Consider the following 21,932-nt stretch of genomic DNA (forward strand, 5'->3'; position numbering starts at 1 on the left):
CTCGCTCTATTGCCCAGGCTGGAGTGCAGCGGCACAATTTCAGCTCACTGCAATCTCATCCTCCCAAGTAGCTGGGATTACAGGCGTATGCCACCATGCCCAGCTGATTTTTGTGTTTTTAGTAGAGACGGGGTTTCACCATGTTGGCCAGGCTGGTCTGGAACTCCCAACCTCAAGTGCTTCGCCTGCCTCGGCCTCTCAAAGTGCTGGGATTACAGGCGCGAGCCACCGTGCCTGGCCTATTTTTAACTTTTTGAGGAACCTCCATACTAGTTTCCATAATGGCTATATGAATTTACCTTCCCAGCAACAGTGTACAAAAGTTCCCTTTCTCCACATCTTCTGTAACACTTATTTTTTTTGTTACACCCATTTTAATAGATGTGAGATGCTATCTTGTGAGTTCAGCTTACATTTCTTTGATGATTAGTGATTTTTGAACATGTTTACATATGCCTGCATTTCTTTTATGAGTGAGTTTAGCATCTCTTTCATATGTTTAAGAGCCATTTGCCTTTTTTTGTTCTGTGAACGCTGTTCATTTCTCTAACCCTTTTTTCTATAGCATTGTTGGGCCTTTTCATGTCTGTTTTTACAATTCGTGTATTAGAGATACTAGTGCCCTTGCCTGTGATGAGCTCTAGTTTACTATTTTGACTTAGCTTTTTGGGAGGTTTTTACTCTGCTTGTTGTTTAGAGACAGGGTCTCATTCTGTTGCCCAGGCTGGAGTGTGGTGGTGCGATTGTAGCTCACTGCAACCTCCAACTCCTTGGCTCAAGCAGTCCTCCCCACTCTGCCTCCCAAGCAGCTAGGACTACAGGTTGCACACCACCATGCCCAGCTTTTTTTTTTTTTTTTTTTCTTGTAAGAGATGGGTCTCGCTGTGGTACCCAGGGTGGCCTTGAACTCCTGGGCTCATGCAATCCTACCCCCTTGGCCTCTGAAAGTGCTCGGGTTACAGGTGTGAGGCAGCACACCTGGTTATTTTGACATGTGTTTGTGGCAGGGGGGTTTTACCTTGTTTACTATGGTTTTTATACCATGAAAACATTTTATTAATGATTAATTAAAGCTGTCATTTTCTTTTCTTTTGTTCTACTGATTCTACCATAGGCGGAAATAGTATAGTCATGTAAAATATATGTTAAAATGTAAATTAAATGTATTTTTTAAAAATATACACTTAATTCTTTGTTGCTATAATGTGTTCCTCTTCTAGGCAAGGATAAAAGCCATCAATACATTTTTTGCTAAGAATGGTTATCGATTAATGGATTCTAGTATCTATAGTCAGCCCATTCAAACTCAAGCACAGTATGCCTCCCCAGTCTTTATGCAGCCTGTATATAATCCTCACCAACAGTACTCGGTCTATAGTATTGTGCCTCAGTCTTGGTCTCCAAATCCTACACCTTACTTTGAAACACCACTGGTAAGTGAGATCCTTATAATAAAATATAATAATATTTTAAATTTGAGCTGAAATTTGAAGAAATCAGTTGGAGTGGGAACTCATGTTGACATTGATGACTTTTTGGCTTTTATTTTATTTTTATATTTTTTGTAGAGATGGAGTTTTGCTGTGTTGCTCAGGCTGGTCTTGAACTCCTGTGCTCAGGCAGTCCACCCGCCTTGGCCTCCCAAAATGCTAGGATTACAAGCGTGAGCCACTATGCCCGGCCACTTTTTGGCTTTTAAACAGTGATATAGATATCTAATTTTCCATACCAAATAAATGCATATGACTAAGAGTTGAGCTATTAGAGTGCATAATTTTATTCCATAAAATTTGCTGAGTGAATTGAAAGAAGAGACTGAAAAAGTTGCGTGGTTTTAAATGCATTTTAATGTTGCGAAATGTCAGACCAGAACATTCTTTATTAAGTTATGAATTGTTGTTCATAAATCCAGTGGCATTTGAAGTGAATATTGCAGAAGTGAATCAGTAAAATATTTTAAGATATTTTTGGCTTGCAAAAGATAAATTCATAAGCTCATTAAGGTTCTTGTGACCCTCACACCAGGTTTTACCTTTACCATTAATATTTTTTAAACATACATTTTCTTCTAGGCTCCCTTTCCCAATGGTAGTTTTGTGAATGGCTTTAATTCGCCAGGATCTTATAAAACAAATGCTGCTGCTATGAATATGGGTCGACCATTCCAAAAAAATCGGTAAGATAAAAACCATAGCTATAATGTATTTTAAACAATTCCTAATGGATCTTAAGGCATTAATAGCAATGCTTATTGTCAGGCTCAGTAAAAAGGTTTGGTGGCTTTTTTGTTTTGTTTTTACTAAATATATGTGAACAGTTTAATCTAGAATTCATAAAAACACTTTGACCTTTGAGTTGGTAATGCTACTAACAGACTTGGGACTCAGATTTTTTTTTTAATAAAGAGAATAGAAAACTTACTTCATGACAGCAGTCTCTGACAAAGCTGGTGACTAATTTCCGTTTAGTATGTTAAATTGGTAGCATTTTAGAGAATTCTTTGAAGAATAAATGTTGGGATGTATGTTATTTAGGTTTTTAAAGGATTTTTGAGATGACATCCAAGAACTACAATGCACAGCAGACAGTAGCTAACATTTATTGCACATTTAATATCACAAACTCTGTTCCTAAGGATTTTACATATTTTATCACTTTTTTCAGAACCCTTTATAGGTGTGCTTATGTCTACTTTACAGATAAGGAAATTGAGATATAAAATATTATGTCTGAGAACACACAGCTTGTAATTGGTAGAGCTAAGATTTGAACCTGGGCAGTTCAACTCCAAAGCCCGCACTTAAAGCACTATGTTCAGGATAAATTTTTTTTTTTTTTTTTTTTGAGACGGAGTCTTGCTCTGTGGCCCAGGCTGGAGTGCAGTGGCTGGATCTCAGCTCACTGCAAGCTCCGCCTCCCGGGTTCACGCCATTCTCCTGCCTCAGCCTCCTGAGTAGCTGGGACTACAGGCGCCTGCCACCTCGCCCGGCTAGTTTTTTTTTTGTATTTTTTAGTAGAGACGGGGTTTCACCGTGTTAGCCAGGATGGTCTCGATCTCCTGACCTCGTGATCCACCCGTTTCGGCCTCCCAAAGTGCTGAGATTACAGGCTTGAGCCACGGCGCCTGGCCTGTTCAGGATAAATTATTAAGAATCATAGAAACTATATGGTATCGTAACAAAGATTGACATGTACGTCTGAGGTATTTTACTTTATGTAGACATCAACAGATAATCTCAATATTTGGTGTATGTTATGGCTTCCTGTTGTTGTTTTGGGGGTAGAGACGGGGTCTGCTTATGTTGCCTGGGACTGGTCTTGAACTCCTGGGCTCAAAGCAGTCATCCCACCTTGACCTCCCAAATTGCTAGGATTACAGGCATGATACTATGTCTTTTAACAGAATATAAGTAACCAAAGAATAAAGGACTGATATATAGTCATTTTGATTTATTTAATAGTTTCACATTTGTTATTTCTCATTTGCTGTTTTGTGAGACTCTTGGTTTTTGAGGGTTTTTCCTAATAGTTTATATTCAGTGCCACTCAGTCTTTTGCCAGATTCGATCCTCCTAATTATTTCTTTTTGGAAAGGAGACCATCTGGAGTATGTTTTTCCAAGATGACTTCTAGGAACTTAGTCCTTTTTTGACAGGCTTTTCTGAAACTTGTTTTACTGGAGAAATGAGCCCCAACAGAATGAAAAAATATTCTTCTCACCGGAAACATTATGTACTACCCTTTAATAGTCAGAGTTTTTGGACTGCTCTTGACAGACACAATTGGTTAAAGCAATTGAAGATCATTTTCAAGTGTTAGAAAAATTTTACTACTAAGAATAAACACAGGCCGAGGTCCGTGGATCACCTGAGCCCAGGAGTTCAAGAGCAGCCTAGGCAACATGATGAAACACCACCTCTAACAAAAATACAAAAATTAGCTGGGCGTGGTGGTATAGTGCACGCCTGAAGTCCCAACTACTCAGGAGGCTGAGGAATGAGAATTGCTTGAGCCTGAGAAGCAGAGGTTGCAGTGAACTGAGATTACATCACTGCACTCCAGCCTGGGCAACAGCGAGACTCTGTTATTCTCTGCCGCCATCCGCTCTCACCCTTCCCTGCTCCCCCGTCTGAAAAATAAAGGTACTGATATTTGCAGTTGCTTGACTCTGAAATACTTTAGATAGCTCCATGGTTATTTCTTTATTGTTACCTTTTATCCGTTGTACCTTTTTGGTGACAGGGATGAAATTATAGTAAGAAAACCAAGAATGACAGTCAAGTTATCTTTACTTATAAGGAAGTATACCTATGGTTTTGAAAATACATGGTGTGTGGTACATTTTTGCATGTTACTTAAAACTACTTGTGTACAGTTCTTTTCCATATATTTGACCAATACAGGTTAGTAATTTTTAATTACAGAAATAATAAGTGAATACTTTTTCTAAAAAAGCAAATAAAGACCTTCTGGACCAGCAACCCGAATCCTTGTTTCCTTCTTGCTTCTAAAAAGTGACTACTGCCAGGCCTTTATTATTATTAATATTAACAGCCAAGGACAAAGTCATTTTTAGAGAGCCTTTTGCAATTTTTGTATTAACTTGTGACAGCCCAGTGATGATCACTATTCCTACTTAGAGAGAATAGGACTAACTTTCAGAAATCCAGGCATTTTTCTACCTTTCATACTTTATCTTTCTTTTACTTTACCTCTCTTTTCTGTCTTTTATCACTTCTTTATTTCTTCATTCTTTCTCTCTTTTGCCTGGATTGAGATTGTAAGTCCCTCTCAGTGAAGGGTAAGATTATGAGATCTGAGGGCTATATAAATGTAGTAAGTTGTTCGTTAAGCATATTGAAATGTGTGAAAGTTGGATGAAGGACATTTTCTAAACACATGCAAATAGCATATCTATCATATCAGTTCATTTTCAGATGTAATGGGTAATATACTTTTTTTGTTTGTTTGTTTGTTTGTTTTTTCCTGGAGACAGAGTCTCGCTGTGTCACCAGGCTGTAGTGTAGTGGTGAGATCTTGGCTCACTGCAACCTCTGCTTCCTGAGTTCAAGCGATTCTCCGGCCTCAGCCTTCTGAGTAGCTGGGACTACAGGCATGTGCCAGCTAATTTTTGTATTTTTAGTAAAGATGGGGTTTTATCATGTTGGCCAGGATGGTCTCAATCTCTTGACCTCGTGATCCACCCACCTTGGCCTCCCAAAGTGCTGTACAGGCATGAGCCAGCACACCTGGCGTTTTTGTTGTTGTTGTTGTTGTTTTGTTGTTGTTGTTGTTTTTATAAATAAGACGGAGTTTTGCTCTCTTTGTCCAGGTTGAAGTGCAATGGCGCGATCTCGGCTCACTGTAACCTCCGCATCCTGTGTTCAAGCGATGCTTCTGCCTTAGCCTTCCAAGTAGCTGGGATTACAGGCACATGCCACCACGCCCAGCTAGTTTTTTGTATTTTAGTAGAAACTGGGTTTCACCATGTTAGCCAGGCTGGTCTTGAACTCCTGACCTCAGGTGATCCACTCACCTTGGTCTCCCAGAGTTGATCCACTCACCTTGGTCTCCCAGAGTTGATCCACTCACCTTGGTCTCCCAGAGTGCTGGCATTATAGGCGTGAGCCACCGCACCCGGCCTAAGTATTTTTAAAATTACTTTTTGTGGCCGGTGGGGTGGCACATGCCTGTATTCCCCACACATTGAGAAGCCAAGGCAGGCAGATCACTTGAGCTCATGAGTTGGAGACCAACCTAGGCAACAGAGTGAAACCCCGTCTCTACTGACAATATAAAAATTAGCCAAGCATACTAGTGTGCACCTGTAGTCCCTGCTACTCAGGAAACTGAGGTAGGAGGATAGCTTCAGCCCAGGAGGTAGAGGTTGTAATGAGCCGAGATCGCACCACCTCGCTGCAGCCTGGGTGACACAGCTAGACCTTTCTCAAAAAAAAAAAAAAAAAATTTTTTTTGTTAGGTGACATACTATTTTTATTGCTATTTAAGAAATCTAGTTTGTAATATAAAGTAATTCTATGGAAAAGTGTCACTTTATGTGAAACTCAACCCAACTTCTTTTTTTTTTTTTTTTAAAGACAGTGTTTTGCCCTGTCACCCAGGCTGTAGTACAGTAACATGATCATGGCTCACTGTAGTTTTGACTTCCCAGGCTCAATCAATTCTCCACCTCAGCCTTCCTAGTAGCTGGGACTACAGGTGCGTACCACCATGCCTAGCTAAGTTTTATATATTTTTTTGGTAGAGATAGGATTTTGCCATGTTGCACAGGCTGGTCTCAAACTCCTAGGCTCAAATGATCCTCTCACCTCAGCCTCTTCAAGTGCTGGGGTTACAGATATGAGCCACTGAGCCCACTGTGCCCAGCCTGATAATTTTATCTTTTTTGTTTTTGTTTTTGTTTGTTTTTGTATTTTTAGTTAGAGACAGGGTTTCACCACGTTGGCCAGGATGGTCTCGATCTCTTAACCTCATGATCTACCCGCTTTGGCCTCCCAAAGTGCTGGGATTAGAGGCGTGAGCCACCACACCCAACTACTTTAAGTGTTAATAGTGGTAATTTTTTATGGTCCGTCAAGAATAAAGCAGGACAGCTAGAGATGCTGTGGGAATTTACATTTACTTGGTGGGGTTATAATTATTCAAGAAGTTTTCAATCCCTATTCCTAGAGTCAGGAATTGGCAACATGTGATTAATGTTGTTGGTTTATAACTATGAAAATAGATTACAAAAACTGGGATATATAAACTGCAAATAATGGGCCAAACATAAATCTCACTCTTCTTAATCTGTAGAGCCAGGATACTCAGTTGCTTGAGTTTTTAGGTGTTTTTGCTACTGTAGGTGTTTTGGCTACTGATTAAACTGCATTATTTTTCTATTAATCGACCTTAGCTTCATCTGCTTGTAAGCTTTTAGGAAGTTGGATGCTTATACCCATCATCCAAGATAAAAACTCCCTTTGTTAGAAGCAAGTTGGTTTGTTTAACCACATTGCATACCTTAATTCATGCAGTCATGCCATGCTATTGGGTGCATTGCTGTATTTTCCTAGTTTGCTGTCCTACATATGGATCTTTCGACACATCTCATTTGGTGATGCATGCTTAGTAAGATGCGAGGTTTTGTTTGTTTGTTTGTTTGTTTTGTTTTTTGAGGCAGAGTTTTGCTCTTGTTGCCCAGGCTGGAGTACAATGGTGTGATCTTGGCTCACTGCAACCTCCGCCTCCTGGGTTCAAAAGATTCTCCTGCCTCAGCCTCCTGAGTAGCTGGGATTTCAGGTGTGTGCCACCACGCCTGGCTAATTTTTGTATTTTTAGTAGAGATGGGTTTTCACCATGTTAGCCAGGCTGGTCTCAAACTCTTGACCTCAGGTGATCCACCCGCTTCCACCTCCCAAACTTCTAGGATTATAGGTGTGAGCCACCATGCCCGGCTGAGGCTAGGATTTTTCAATTGTATTCCAGTATTTCTTACTGTCTTCATTATTACTCCCCTAAACAGCCTTTTTAGGCATTTTCCTCCTTTGAAAATTGAATACTACAGATGATTGTATATCTGTATGTATGTAATGTATGTATCTGTGCTTTATACATAAAATGATTACTTTTGCCCTTCCCCCACCCCCCATTTTTACTCCCATTTAGCATGGTTTTGCTTCCATTAAGAATGCATAGTGGGCTGGGCGTGGTGGCTCACACCTGTAATCCCAGCACTGTGGGAGGCTGAACTGGGTGGATCATGAGGTCAGGAGATGGAGACCATTCTGGCCAACATGGTGAAACCCCATCTCTACTAAAAATACAAAAATTATCTAGGTGTGGAGACGCATGCCTGTAGTCCCAGCTACTCGGGAGGCTGAGGCAGGAGAATGGTGTGAACCTGGGAGGCGGAGCTTGCAGTGACCTGAGATTTCACCACTACACTCGAGCCTGGCGACAGAGCGAGACTCCGTCTCAAAAAAAAAAAAAAAAAAAAGCATGTTATAGGCCAGATGTGATGGTTCATGCCTGTAATCTCGACACTTTGGGAGGCCATGGTGGGTGGATCACGAGGTCAGGAGTTCAAGACCAGCCTGGCCAAGGTGGCAAAACCCTGTCTCTACTGAAAATACAAAATTAGCCGGGTGTGGTGGCGCATGCCTATAGTCTAGCTGCTTGGGAGGCTGAGGCAAGAGAATAGCTTGCACCTGGAAGGCGGAGGTTGCAGTGAGCTGAGATTGCACCACTGCACTCCATCCCAGGCAACAGACAGACTCCATCTCACCAAAAAAAATAAAAAAAAAAAGAAGAATGTATTGCGTATACTCATAAGCTTAAACCTGGCTGATTTAAACATGTCGAGAGTGCATCCGATGACATTAGCTAAAATCCTAATTCTGAGTATTGAAGTAAAAGTAAGTTTCTTTCAAAGAACTTTGGATTTTCCCCCGTCTCTCCAAACACAACTTTAAAAATATATATATTATTATCTTAGAGATAAGGTTTTCTCTGATGACTGTGCATGAATTCAGTTGTGCATTAATTCAGTTGTGCAATCATAGCTTGTTGCAGCCTCAAACTCCTGGGCCCAAGCAGTCTTCTGCCTCAGCCTTCCAAGTAGCTGGGAATAGTATAGGTACATATGGCTGCACATTTTAATTTTTTTTTGCAGTGATAGGGTCTTGCTGTGTTGTCCCAGCTGGTGTCAAACCCCAGAGCTCAAGCAGTCCTCCTGCCTCAGCCTCCCAGAGTGCTGAGATTACAGGCGTGAGCCACTGCGTCCGGCCCACAACATTTTTTAATGTAAAATTTACTTCACTTTGGCCTGGCGTGGCGGCTCACGCCTGTAATCCCAGCACGTTGGGAGGCCGAGGCGGACGTATTACAAGGTCAGGAGATCGAGACCATCCTGGCTAACATGGTGAATCCCCGTCTATACTAAAGAAAATACAAAAAATTAGCTGGATGTAATGGCCAGCACCTGTAGTCCCATCTACTCGGGAGGCTGAGGCAGGAGAATGGCATGAACTCAGGAGGCGGAGCTTGCAGTAAGCCGAGATGCGCCACTGCACTCCAGCCTGGGCGACAGAGCGAGACTCTGTCTCAAAAAAAAAAAAAAAATTTACTTTACTTTTTAAAATAATGTCTGGAATGTAGAAGGGACTACACTTTTACAACATAATGCTTTTCAAGTTAAATTTTTTGAAAACCCCAGTACAACAGGAGCCAGTTTTTTACCTGAGGAAAGTTGTTTTTCTGTCTTGATTTACTGCTTTATGTGTATTATTTTATATTTCCTATAGTGTGAAGCCTCATTTTAGGTCATCCAGTGGTTCAGAACACTCAACAGAGGGCTCTGTATCCTTGGGGGATGGACAGTTGAACAGATCTAGTTCAAGAAACCTTCCAACTGAACGGCATAACCCTACAGTAACTGGGCATCAGGAGCAAACTTACCTTCAAAAGGAGACTTCCACTTTGCAGATGGAACAGAACGGGGACTATGGTAGGGGCAGGTAAGGAAATAAGGTACCTGAAAATCTTTGATAATGGTGTGATCATCCTGAATAATTGAAGAACATGATCTGGCAGTTGGTTTGGTTTGGTGTTAATTTAATTATTGGTATATGGTTATATTAAATAAATATGTTATTTTCAGAACATGAGTTGGTTGCTTTTTATAAAGAAATAGAGTACTCATATAGAAAATGTCTCTGAATCAGAGGTTTATAAAGTTATTCTGAAGTTCCTTATAGTTCATATAGGAAAGAATAGCTTAGAAAATTAACATATCCATCTGCCTTATGGTTTTATTTCTTCCAGCTTTTAAACTATAGAAGTGGCTGGGTGCGGTGCCTCACGCCTGTAATCCCAACACTTTGGGAGGCTGAGTGGGAGGATCATCTGAGGTCAGGAGTTCAAGACCAGCCTGGCCAACATGGTGAAACCCAGTCTCTATGAAGAAATACAAAAATTAGCAGGGCATGGTGGCAGGCACCTGTAATCCCAGCTACTCAGGAGGCTGAGGCAGGAGAATCACTTGAACCCGAACCCAGGAGGCAGAGGTTGCAGTGGGGCTAGGTTGCGCCACTGCGTTCCAGCCTGGGTGACAGAGCGAGACTGTGTCTCAAAAATATAAATAAACTATAGGGGTGATGTTATATATTGCCAACTTGCCTAATTAAATAATAGTATGGTTCTGGTTTGAAGGGATCGCTACTAACAAATGGACTCATCTTACTTTATGGTGTGGTAGTAGGTAAAGTTTTTGGTAAATTGGCTCAAGATACCTCAGAATAATATATTATCTTTTAGTAATAGAGAAAACTAGCCCGAAATGTAGAAAGATGTTTAAATTGAAATGTATACAGCTGACCGGGCATGGTGGCTCACGCCTGTAATCCCAGCACTTTCGGAGGTGGGGCAGGCGGATCATGAGGTCAGGAGATCGAGACCATCCTGGCCAACATGGTGAAACCCTGTCTCTACTACAAATACAGAAATTAGCTGGGCGTGGCGGCGTGTGCCTGTAATTCCAGCTACTCAGGAGTCTGAGCAGGAGAATTGCTTGAACCTGGGAGGCAGAGTTTGTAGTGAGCCGAGATAGTGAGATAGCGCCACTGCACTCCAGCCTGGCGACAGAGTGAGACTCTGTCTCAAAAAAAAAAAAGTATACGACTTTGATAGAATGTATCTATCTGAAGAAACTTATTACTTGTCCCTTCTCCTCCCCCAAACTTTTTCTTATTAAAAGGAGAACTCTCTTCAGAGGTCGAAGACGACGAGAAGATGACAGGATCTCAGTAAGTTTTTTAAAACTTTTATTCAGACTTTTTTCTCTTCTGTGATTTACTATGGCATTGACTTTTGGTCTTTCCTTTCTGGGTTTTTGTTTTATTGATTGTAGTCTTCAGCAAAGGTAAATAGAGCCTAAATTTAACCCTGAAATTTTTACCACCACTACCCATATACCCACCCTCTAGCACACATGTAGTATGGAGTTTCACTTGTGTTGCTTGCTTAAAAAAATTATTTGAAGATTAATGTATTCATGTGATTTTTAAGTAAAATCACAAAGTCTTTCTAACTTTCCTTACCTTTTCTTTCTTCTTTCTTTTCCAAGACACAGGATATTACTGTTTCCCAGGGCACTGGAATTACAGGCCTGAGTCACCGTGCTTGATGCAAGATAAGGACTTCTAGGGAGAGGCAGAGGAGGAAGGGTCTTGCTATGTTGCCCAGGCTGAAGTGCAGTGGTACAATCATGGCTCACTGCAGCCTTGACATCCTAGGCTTAAGTGATCCTCCTCTAGAGATGGGGTCGGGCACTGTGGCTCATGCTTGTTATCCCAGCTCTTTGGGAGGCTGAGTCAGTTGGATCACTTGAGGCTACAGGCCCCACGCAAGTGCAAAACCAAGCAGAACAGTCAGGACATCTTAAAGCTCCAAAATACTCGCCTTTGGCCAGGCATGCCGACTCAAGTCTGTAATGTCAGCACTTTGTGAGGCTAAGATGTACAGATCACTTGAGCTCAGGAGTTGGATACCAGCCTGGGCGGCATGGTGAAACCCCATCTCTACAAAATTAAAAAAATAAGCCAGGCACCACGGTACACGCCTGTGGTCCCAGCTACTTGGGAGGCTGAAGCAGGCTGATCCCTTGAGCCCAGGAGGTGGAGGTTGCAGTGAGCCAAGATTGTGCCACTGCACTGCAGCCTGAGCAACCAAGTGAGACTTTGTCTCAAAAAATAATAAAATAATATCCTTTGACTCCATGGCCACTCCTAGGTTACACTGATACAAGGGTTGGGCTCCCAAGGCCTTAGGCAGCTCCACCCCTTTGGCTTTGCAGGGATCAACCCTGGAGGCTGCTCTTATGGGCCCACGTTGAATGCCTGTGGCTTTTCCATGCCTGTTTTGGAGTCTGGAGGACGGTGACCTTCTTCTGCTACTATGCAGTGCCCTAGTGGAGGCGTGTTGTGAGGGCCTCAGCCCCATATTTCCCCTCTGCACTGTGCCCCTGGAGCAGGTTTCTGGACTTATACCAGACTGGTAGAAGTTTCTTTCAGAGGATGCCGTACATCCTCTGAAATCGAGTCAGAGGCTCCCAAGCCAGTCTAGGAAGTTCCTCATCTTCTATCCTTTTGAGCCCTCCAGACTCTTCCACCCTCTACCTGTTACCCAGTTCCAGTACTGCTTCCACATTTTCAGTTACCTTTTAGCAGTGCTCCACTCCTCAATACCAATTTTCTTTAAGCCATTCTCACATTGCTAGAAAGAAATACTTGAGACTGGATAATTCATAAAGAAAAGAAGTTTAATTGGCTCACAGTTCTGCAGGCTGTACAGGAAGCATGATGCAGGCATCTGCCCAGCTTCTGGGGAGGCCTTGGTAAACTTACAATCATGGCTGAAGGCAAATGGGGACCACGCAGTGAATACATGGCAGGGGGAAGAGAGAAGAAAACCGTTTTCAAAGAAGAAAATGTGTTCCATTATAACTTAGAATTGTTTTTAGGCCATACTGAACCTCTTAAATCAGTGTTGTAACTTTATTATACACAACCATGAAACTTCAGGCAACTTTTTTTTTTTTTTGAGGGGGAGACCAAGTTTCGCTTTTGTTATCCAGGCTGGAGTACAAATGGCACGATCTCAGCTCACTGCAACCTCTGACTCCCGGGTTCAAGCGGTTCTCCTGCCTCAGCCTCCCGAGTAGCTGCGACTACAGTCACCTGCCACCACGTCTGGCTCATTTTCTGTATTTTTAGTAGAGACGGAGTTTCACCATGTTGGCCAGGCTGGTCTCAAACTCCTGACCTCAGGTGATCCACCTGCCTTGGCCTCCCAAAGTGCTGGGATTACAGGCGTGAGCCACCGTGCCTGACCAACAATTTTTTTTTTTTTTTTTGAGACAGAGTTTTGCTCTTGTTGCCCAGGCTGGAGTACAGTGGTATGATCTCGGTTCACTGCAACCTCTGCCTCCTGGATTCAAGTGATTCTCCTGCCTCAGTCTCCCAAGTAGCTGGAATTACAGGTGCTTGCCACCATGCCTGGCTAATTTTTATATTTTAGTAGAGACATGTTTCACCATGTTGGTCAGGCTGGTCTTGAACTCTTGACCTCAGGTGATCCACCTGCCTCGGCCTCCCAAAGTGCTGGGATTATAGGCATGAACCACTACACCCAGCCCAACAGTTCTTTTTTGGCATTCCATTGCAGCAGTCCACATGACTTCTCACGTGGCCCTCAACAATTTGGAATAAGAGATTAGACCCTGCATGGTGGCTCAGGCCAGGCATGGTGTCTCACGCCTGTAATCCCAGTACTTTGGGAGGCTCAGGTGGGTGGATTGCCTGAGGGTAGGATTTCAAGACCATCCTGGCCAACATGGCGAAACCCCGTCTCTACTAAAAATACAAAAATTAGCCAAGTGTGGTGGTGGGTGCCTGTAGTCCTAGCTACTTAGGAGGCTGAGGCAGGAGAATCACTTGAATCCAGGAGGCAGAGGTTGCAGTGAGCTGAGATCGTGCCACTGCACTCCAGCCTGGGCGACAGAGCGAGACTCCGTCTCAAAAAAAAAATAGAGATTAGATTTGGGGTTTATTCAGTATGTTGTAAATGTTATGATGGAGGACTAAACATTGGGGTAAAAGAAACAGGCATGACTTCCAGTAGGTAGGTCTTGGTAGAGAAGCTCTTATGCAGGAGGGAGATCTTAGCTGGGAATAAAATTTTGGATTTGTAAGCCTTCACATAGTAATTGGAGTGATAAGCTCATGCAGAGTACTCTCCATAGAGTGATGAAAGTGGTCTAATATGGAACTTTGGGGAATAAAGCAGCAGTGTTGGGTTGAAAAATGAGATTTTTCAGCATACTGTTTAAAGTATTCAAGCAAAATCCGAATGGACATAGCTAATGGACAAGTGTTATCTGGGTTGTAGGCAAAGGCCTAGGCTGAAAATATTTAAAACCTACAGTTCAATGATATTTTGGTAAATTTACAGAGATATACAACCATCAAAAAGCGAAAAAGATTGTTTTAACAGTCACTTGCATAAAGGTAGTAGTTGAAGCCATGGATAGTGGACATCACTCAAGGAGAATATGAGAAGTAAAGAGTAGTAACCAAATGGAAACCATCAAAATTTTAGAGATGATCAGGGGAAAAAGAGCACATGTCTGTCAAATCTAAAAAACAAAAAAGGTATCACAGAAACTAAGAGGAAAATGCGTTCCCAAGGAAAGGATGGTTAACACACCAAATGCTGTAGATCAGGAAATATGAGGTCAGGAAAAAGGGTGTGTCAGGTTTTGCATTGTTTAAGGCATTGGTGACATCTAAAATAATTAGTGGAGTGATGACAAAGTGGAGGAGATAAGTAAGAGGTAAGAGGCTTGTCAGAGGATATATAGGGTGTTAGGAGGGAAGCATGAGATTTTTCATATATGTTATATGGAGGAGGGATATTGTTCTCTCGAGATAGATAGATGGAGAAAGATGGTGATGGTCGGGCACAATTGCTTAAGCCTGTAATCCCAGCACTTTGAGAGGCCAAGGGGAGAGGATCACTTAAGCTCAAGTGATCAACTTTGTCACTGCTAAAAAACAAAACATAAAAATTTAGCCAGGTGTGGTGTGCACAGCTACTCTAGAGGCAAAAAAGGCAGGAGGATTGCTTGAGTCTAGGAAGTCATGGTTGTAGTGAGCTATGATTGTGTCACTGCATTTCAGCCTTGGTGACAGACCAAGACCCTGTCTCAAAAAAAAGAAAAATAGTTGATAGCAAATTTAGGTAAAGTGGGTGTTTTTGTTGAGAAGGCATAGTAAATTATGAAATGAATAGTGGAGACTGGTTAGAAGGCTTAAGGAGTATGGCAAAGTTTACAAAAGAAACAGGTGAGAGAACTGACTAAAGAAAAGTAGAATTGATAAAGACTGATGAGAGCTCAAGTGAGATGTCAAACCAAGAATTTATGTAGGGATACAGTTCTGTGCATTATAGAGGTTTTATTTGCTGCTTTTTCTTTTCTGGCAGCTTTCAGCTTCAGTGACACAGGATTAGAGAATGAGATAGCCATGTGACCTATTTTGTTATTTGTTCATTTTAGAGACCTCATCCTTCAACAGCTGAATCAAAGGCTCCAACACCAAAGTTTGACTTGTTAGCCTCAAATTTTCCACCTTTACCTGGAAGTTCATCAAGAATGCCAGGTGAACTCATTTTGGAGAATAGGATGTCTGATGTTGTTAAAGGTGTCTACAAAGAAAAGGTAAACACCCAGCATCTAATATGAGTCTTACCTTATGAGACCATATTTAGGCTTTATTTGCAGTGTTATTATTTAAAATTTTACTTGCACTTAGTGTACATTTCTATCATAGTTTTTATTTATGGCGTTTTCAGCATACTTAGAGTGTTTTTTAAAAGATTCATGATAAAGCTGCACAAAGGCAATAAAATGTTTCTTGGCTTTTGCATGTCTTTTTTTTTTTTTTAAAAGACATGATCTCAGCTGACTGCAGCCTCTACCTCCTAGATTCAAGTGATTCTCCAGCCTCAACCTCCCAAGTAGCTGGGAGTACAGTGTACGCCGCCACGCCTAGCTAACTTTCGTATTTTTTTTTAAATAGAGACAGGGTTTCGCCACGTTGGCCAGACTGGTCTCCAACTCCTGACCTCAAACTATCTGCCCATCTTGGCCTCCCAAAGTGCTGGGATTATAAGCGTGAGCCACCACGCTCAGCCTTGCATGTCTTTCTGTCATTCAACTCAGCCTGGTAGAACTGATAACTGATTAATGCAAGATAAATGGAAGGTATCATTTCCATTTATGTGCCTATAATTCACTAGTGATGTAAATGAATTCTTTCAAATAATGGAAAGTAGATGTCTAGAGGCTGAGATACCTCATCCTATGATTATTTGGTGTGTAGACCTCTCCATATCAGAAATCCTCATGTCTCACAAGTTTTTCTCATTTTCTACTTTATTCTAATTCAGTTTTTTTTTTTTTTTAATTATAACAGTACATGTCTATAGTATATCTAGGCTTTTAATGAAAAGCCTGCAACTACTTTCAGCTCCTTAGCTTTTTCTGTATTTTTTTTTTTCCTTTTGAGCGGAGTCTTGCTCTTATAACCTAGGCTGGAATGCAGTGGCGGATCTCTACTCACTACAACCTCTGCCTCCCGGATTCAAGCGATTCTCCTGCCTCAGCCTCTTGAGTAGCTGGGATTATAGGCATGAGACACCACACCCAGCTAATTTTTGTATTTTTAGTAGAGACGGGGTTTCTCCATGTTGGCCAGGCTGGTCTCAAACTCCTGACCTCGCAATCCGCCCTCCTCGGTCTCCTAAAGTGCTGGGATTACAGGCGTGAGCCACTGTACCCAGCCCTGTATTTCTAATTAACATCTTTTTTTTCTTTTTTTTTTGAGACGAGTCTTGCTCTGTAGCCCAGGTTGGAGTACAGTGGTGTGATATCTGCTCACTGCAAGCTCCGCCTCCTGGGTTCACGCCATTCTCTCGCCTCAGCCTCCCAAGTAGCTGCGACTACAGGTGCCTGCTGCCACACCCGGCTAATTTTGTTTTTGTATTTTTAGTAGAGATGGGGTTTCACAGTGTTAGCCAGGATGGTCTTGATCTCCTGAACTTGTGATCCACCCGTCTCGGCCTCCCAGAGTGCTGGGATTACAGGCGTGAGTCACTGCGCCCTGCCTAATTAACATCTTTTTATTGTAACCTCTTGGCTTTTCCATTTTCAGCAGTGTCTGTTAGCTTCACATTCTGAAGCTAAAGATTTAGGTCTCTTAAACCAACATACTCACACTTTTCCTATCCTCCTGATACATTGTACTTCATTATATATAAGATATCATCAATTATAAGGCACCCATTATTTTAGTGTCTCTAAGAAAGTAAAAAATGTTGCTAGTTATGCTAGAACACCCATCCTTTGTAAGTCACATTTCAGTATTACATATTTTTTTCATGGCTGAGACTCAAACATAATATACTATGATTGTTTCTCCTTTTGTGTGCACTCTCAGTGTCCTACTGCATAGCTGTGTTCTTGGGCCTTCTCTTTACCATCACCCTGGCAATTTTCCTTACTCTCCTTTATCGATCCCCTTTTTTTCCTCACTCTTTTTTCACTTTTCCATGTTAGAGTGGTTCATATCTTCCATGGTCATGAAGTATAAATTTCTTGCATTCTGAAAATGTTTTTCTGCTCTCACATTGATCAGTAGATTATTTCTATATTGGATTCTCTATTAGAAATCATTTTCCCTTGGGATTTTGAAGATATTACTCCACTGTCTTGTTTCTTTAAAAAAAAATTGTGACATGTAGTAGTTATTTCATAATAACTAAGATACACTTTTTTCCCCCATGTTTTATCACCTTCCAAAATCAGACTAAAAATTATTTTTTAAAAAATGTAAAGGCTGGGCACAGTGGCTCATGCCTGTAATCCCTGCACTTTGGGAGGCCGAGGCAAGCAGATCACGAGGTCAGGAGTTTGAAACCAACCTGGCCAACATGGTGAAACCCCGTCTCTACTAAAATTAGAAAAATTAGCTGGGCATGGTGGCACGCACCTGTAGTCCCAGCTACTCAGGAGGCTGAGGCAGGAGAATCGCCTGAACCTAGGAGATGGAGGTTGCAGTGAGCCGAGATCACACCGTTGCACTCTAGCCTGGGTGACAAGAGCAAGACTCTGTCTCCAAAAAAAGAAAAAAATTAAATATCCAGTCACATTGGCTCATACCTGTAATTCCAGCACTTTGGGGGTCCAAGGTGAATGGATTGCTTGAGCCCAGGAGTTCAGGACAAACCTGGGCAACATAGAGAGGTCCCGTCTGTACATAAAGTGTGAAAAAAAAAACATAGCTGGGCATGGTGACGCATGCCTGTAGTCCTTGCTACTTGGGAAGCTGAGACAAGAGGATTACTTTAGCCCAGGAGATCAAAGCTACGATGAGCTTAAGTGCAGTATTTTTATTTTCTTCTCATCTTAAGGTCTGCTTCTATCCAGTGGTTTTATTTTTATTTTTATTTTTTCTTATTGGTACATAAAATAATGGTGTGGTTTACCAATAATGGCGTCTCAGATTTCAGAAGGTGATACACAAACATACATATATACTTTTTTTTTTTTTGAGTCGGAGTTTCGCTCTTGTTGCCCAGCCTGGAGTGCAATGGCGCGATCTCGGCTCACTGCAACCTCCACCTCCCGGGTTCAAGCGATTCTCCTGCTTCAGCCTCCCAAGTAGCTGGGATTACAGGCACTTGCCACCGTGCCCAGCTAATTTTTGTGTTTTTACTAGAGATGGGGTTTCACCATGTTGGCCAGGCTGGTCTTAAACTCCTGACCTCAGGTGAGCCACTGCGCCCAGCCATATATACATTTTTAAAGAATAATCATGAAGTGTACGTCTCCTTATAACCCCAACACACAATTGTAGCCGATAAACATCCCTAGTATCTTAGCAGTTACATGTGTATCTCCTCCCTATTTATGGTCATTCTGCCCCACTCTTCCCCTTTAGATATAAACATTATTCTGACTTTGTGATAGCAATTTTCTTGCCTTCATAGTTTTGTCATTCTGCATTGACAGAATTTTTCTGTGAAGGGCCAGATACTCATAGTAAATATTTTTGGCTTTGTGGGCCATGGATTGTCACATATTCTTTGTTTTTACAACCCTTTAATAACTTAAAAACCAAAGGCATGGTGGCTCATGCCTGTAATCCCAGCACTTCAGGAGGATCACTTGAGGCCAAGAGTTTGAGACCAGCCTAGTCAACATAGGGAGACCCCCATCTCTAAAAAATAATAATAATAATATAAAAATAATAATTATAATTTACAAACCATTCTTAGCTTGTAAGCCATACCAAAACAAGTTATAGGGTGGGTTTGGCCTTGCAGATCTTAGTTTACCAACCCCTGCCCTAGGTGATAAAACGGGGTGCCTGTTTTTGAAAAGGTTATAAAGAATTGCACAGTATATATTCTTCTTTTCTTTCATTCTGTATGGTTTGAGATTGATCACTGTTAATACAGATGACTGTTGTTCATTTTGAACTATTATGTGATACTCTATTGTAGGAAGTAAAATATTTATTCATTGTACTGTTAATGGACATTTTGCCATTATAAATCTTCATGTGAGCAAGAACTTTTCTAGGATTTATACATCAGCTTGTGTTCTTTTAAAATTTTAAAGTCTTTCAAGTGTTTTTTTGAGATGGAGTCTCTCTCTGTCACCCAGGCTGGAGTGTAGTGGCATGATCTCGGCTTATGCAACCTCCACTGCCAGGGTTCAAGCGATTCTTGTGCCTCAGCCTCCCGAGTGGTGAATACAGGCATGCGCCACCATGCCCGGCTAATTTTTGTATTTTCAGTAGAGATGGGGTTTCTGCCTTGTTGGCCAGGCTGGTCTCGAACTTCTGACCTCACATGATCCACCCACCTCATCCTCCCAATGTGCTGGGTTTACAGGCGTGAGCCACTGCGCATGGTCAGTCTTTCAGGTTTTTAAGAAATAGATTCATATATTTTTTTACATATTCTGCATACTAATCCTTTGTCAGTTACATGTAGTACAAATAATCTTTCACTTCTGTGGTTTCTTTTCCATCTTCAGTGCCTATAGGTTGAAACAAGTTCTTAATTTTAATATGGTCCTATTAGTCTTTTCTTTATAATTTGCTGTTTTTATTTCATGCTTAGGAAATGATCTAGCTTCCAGAGATTCTTTTGAGACCCTAAGGGTGCTGATTCCTGATATCTGACATGATTTTTTCCCCCTTATCTGGAGGTTTTTAGGGTCTTTTATTGATCGTTGGTATTCTGCGAAATTTCGTGATGTGCTTTGGTATGGCTCTTTTTTTTGTCACAATTCTTTTTGTTTGTTTTTTGTGGAGATAGAGTCTGCCTCCATTGCTTAAGCTGGAGTACAGTGGTGTGATCTTGGCCTACTGCAACTTCCACCTCCTGGGTTCAGTCGATTCTCCTGCCTCAACCTCCCCAGAAGCTGGGATTACAGGCATGCGCCACCATGCCTGGCTAAGTTTTGTATTTTTAGTAGAGACCATGTTTCTCCATGTCAGTGAGGCTGGTCTCCAACTCCCGACCTCAGGTGATCAGCCCACCTCGCCAGCCTCCCAAAGTGTTGGGATTACAGGTGTGAGCCACTGCAACCAGCCTTTACTTAAACCTCTTTTTGAGACAGGGTCTCACTTTATCACCCAGGGTAGAGGACAGTGCCGTGATCTTGACTCATTGCAGGCTTCACTTCTCAATGTTGAAGGAGTCCTTCTTCCTCAGCACCCCCAAGTAGCTTGGGTTACAGTTGCAGGCCGCCATGCTTGGCTAGTTTTTGTAGAGATAGGGCTTTGCCATGTTGCCGAGGCTGCTCTTGAACTCCTGGGCTCAAGTGCTCTGCCCACCTTGGCCTCCCAAAGTGCTAGGATTACAGGGGCCAGCCACTGTACCCGGCCTTTAAACCTCTTTTTTTTTTTTTTTTTTTTTTTTTTTTTAAGTCTTGCTCTGTCACCCAGGCTAGAGTGCAGTGGCACGATCTCGGCTTACTGCAACCTCTGCCCCCTGGGTTCAAACGATTCTCTTGCCTCAACCTCCCGAGGAGCTTTGACTATAGGCGTGGCGGCACACGCCCGGCTAATTTTTTTGTATTTTTAGTAGAGATGGGGTTTTACCATTTTGGCCAGGCAGGTGTCAAACTCCTTTCCTCAGTGATCTGCCTGCCTTGGTTTCACAAAGTACTGGGATTACAGGCCTGAGCCACCGTGTCTGGACTAAACCTCGTTTTTTGTCTTTGTTGTTACTATGTTTTCTACCAAGTTTTTCTGAATGTTACTTTCTAAACCTATTGAAAATTTTATTTCACCCATCAGTTTTAATTTCTAGGGCTCTTTTCTAAATTCTATGCCAGTGGTATAAACACACATAACAGCATTTACCATCTTAACCATTTTAAATGTCTACAGTTTTGTAGTGTTAAGTACCTTCACACGGTTGTGCAGCTAAGCTCCAGAACTTACTATCTTTCAGAACTAAAACTCTATACCTATTAAACCATTCCCTCTTCCTCCCTTCTCTTATCCTTCGGCAGCCACTATTCTACTTTCTGTCTCTAAATTGACTACTCTTAGAAATTCATATAAGTAGAATCATACAGTATTTGTCTATTTGTCTGTGATTTTACTTAGCAACATTCATTCATGTTGAGCATGAGTCAAGATTTCATTAATTTTTTAGTGCAGCCTACAAACACTTTTTTTTTTTTTTGAGACATGGTCTTGCTCTTTTCCCAGGAGGGAGTGCAGTGGCACTATCATGGTTCACTGTAGCAGCTTCAACCTCCCAGACTCATGTAATCTTCTCAAGTGGGAGGGACAACAGGTGGACACCCCCCTACCCTAGCTAAATATTTTACTTTATTTTGTAGAGACAAGATCTTGCTATGTTGCCCAAGGTTGGTCTTGAACTCCTGGACTCCCAAAGTGCTGGGATTATAGTCGTGAGCCCCTGCACCCACCCCTATATTTAACTTTTTTTTTTGTCGGGGGACGGAGTCTTGCTCTGTAGCCCAGGCTGGAGTGCAGTGCTGCAATCTCGGCTCACTGCAATCTCCACCTCCCAGGTCCCAGTTCAAGCAATTCTCTTGCCTCAGCCTCCCAAGTAGCTGGGATTACAGGCATGCACCACTATGCCCAGCTAATTTTTGTATTTTTAGTAGAGACAGGGTTTCACCATGTTTGCCAGGCTGGCCTTGAACTCCTGACCTTGCTATCCACCCACCTCAGCCTCCGAAAGTGCTGGGATTACAGGCATGAGCCACTGCGCCTGGCCTATTTAACTTTTTAAGGATCTGCCACATTGCTTTCTAAAGC

At 42.0% G+C, this 21,932-nt stretch overlaps 1 protein-coding gene across 12 annotated transcripts in view; it reads left to right on the forward strand.

The window, feature by feature from the left end:
• LARP4 (La ribonucleoprotein 4) overlaps positions 1-21,932 on the forward strand; it is an 83,878-nt gene that overhangs the window by 55,123 nt on the left and 6,823 nt on the right. For 9 of the 12 annotated variants that reach the window (XM_017945866.3, XM_009180727.3, XM_017945867.3 and 6 more), the window contains 5 exons: positions 1,221-1,433; positions 2,073-2,176; positions 9,306-9,518; positions 10,757-10,805; positions 15,116-15,277. In XM_017945866.3, coding sequence (XP_017801355.1) covers positions 1,221-1,433; positions 2,073-2,176; positions 9,306-9,518; positions 10,757-10,805; positions 15,116-15,277 — 741 coding nt within the window. Of the gene's footprint in view, positions 1-1,220; positions 1,434-2,072; positions 2,177-9,305; positions 9,523-10,756; positions 10,806-15,115; positions 15,278-21,932 lie in introns of those variants that run through there. The other 3 variants (XM_009180726.3, XM_009180733.2, XM_021922327.2) reach the window with 3 other exon arrangements.

The sequence above is a fragment of the Papio anubis genome, chromosome 9 (genome assembly GCF_008728515.1).
Source record: "Papio anubis isolate 15944 chromosome 9, Panubis1.0, whole genome shotgun sequence".
NCBI classification, from domain to species: Eukaryota; Metazoa; Chordata; class Mammalia; order Primates; family Cercopithecidae; genus Papio; species Papio anubis.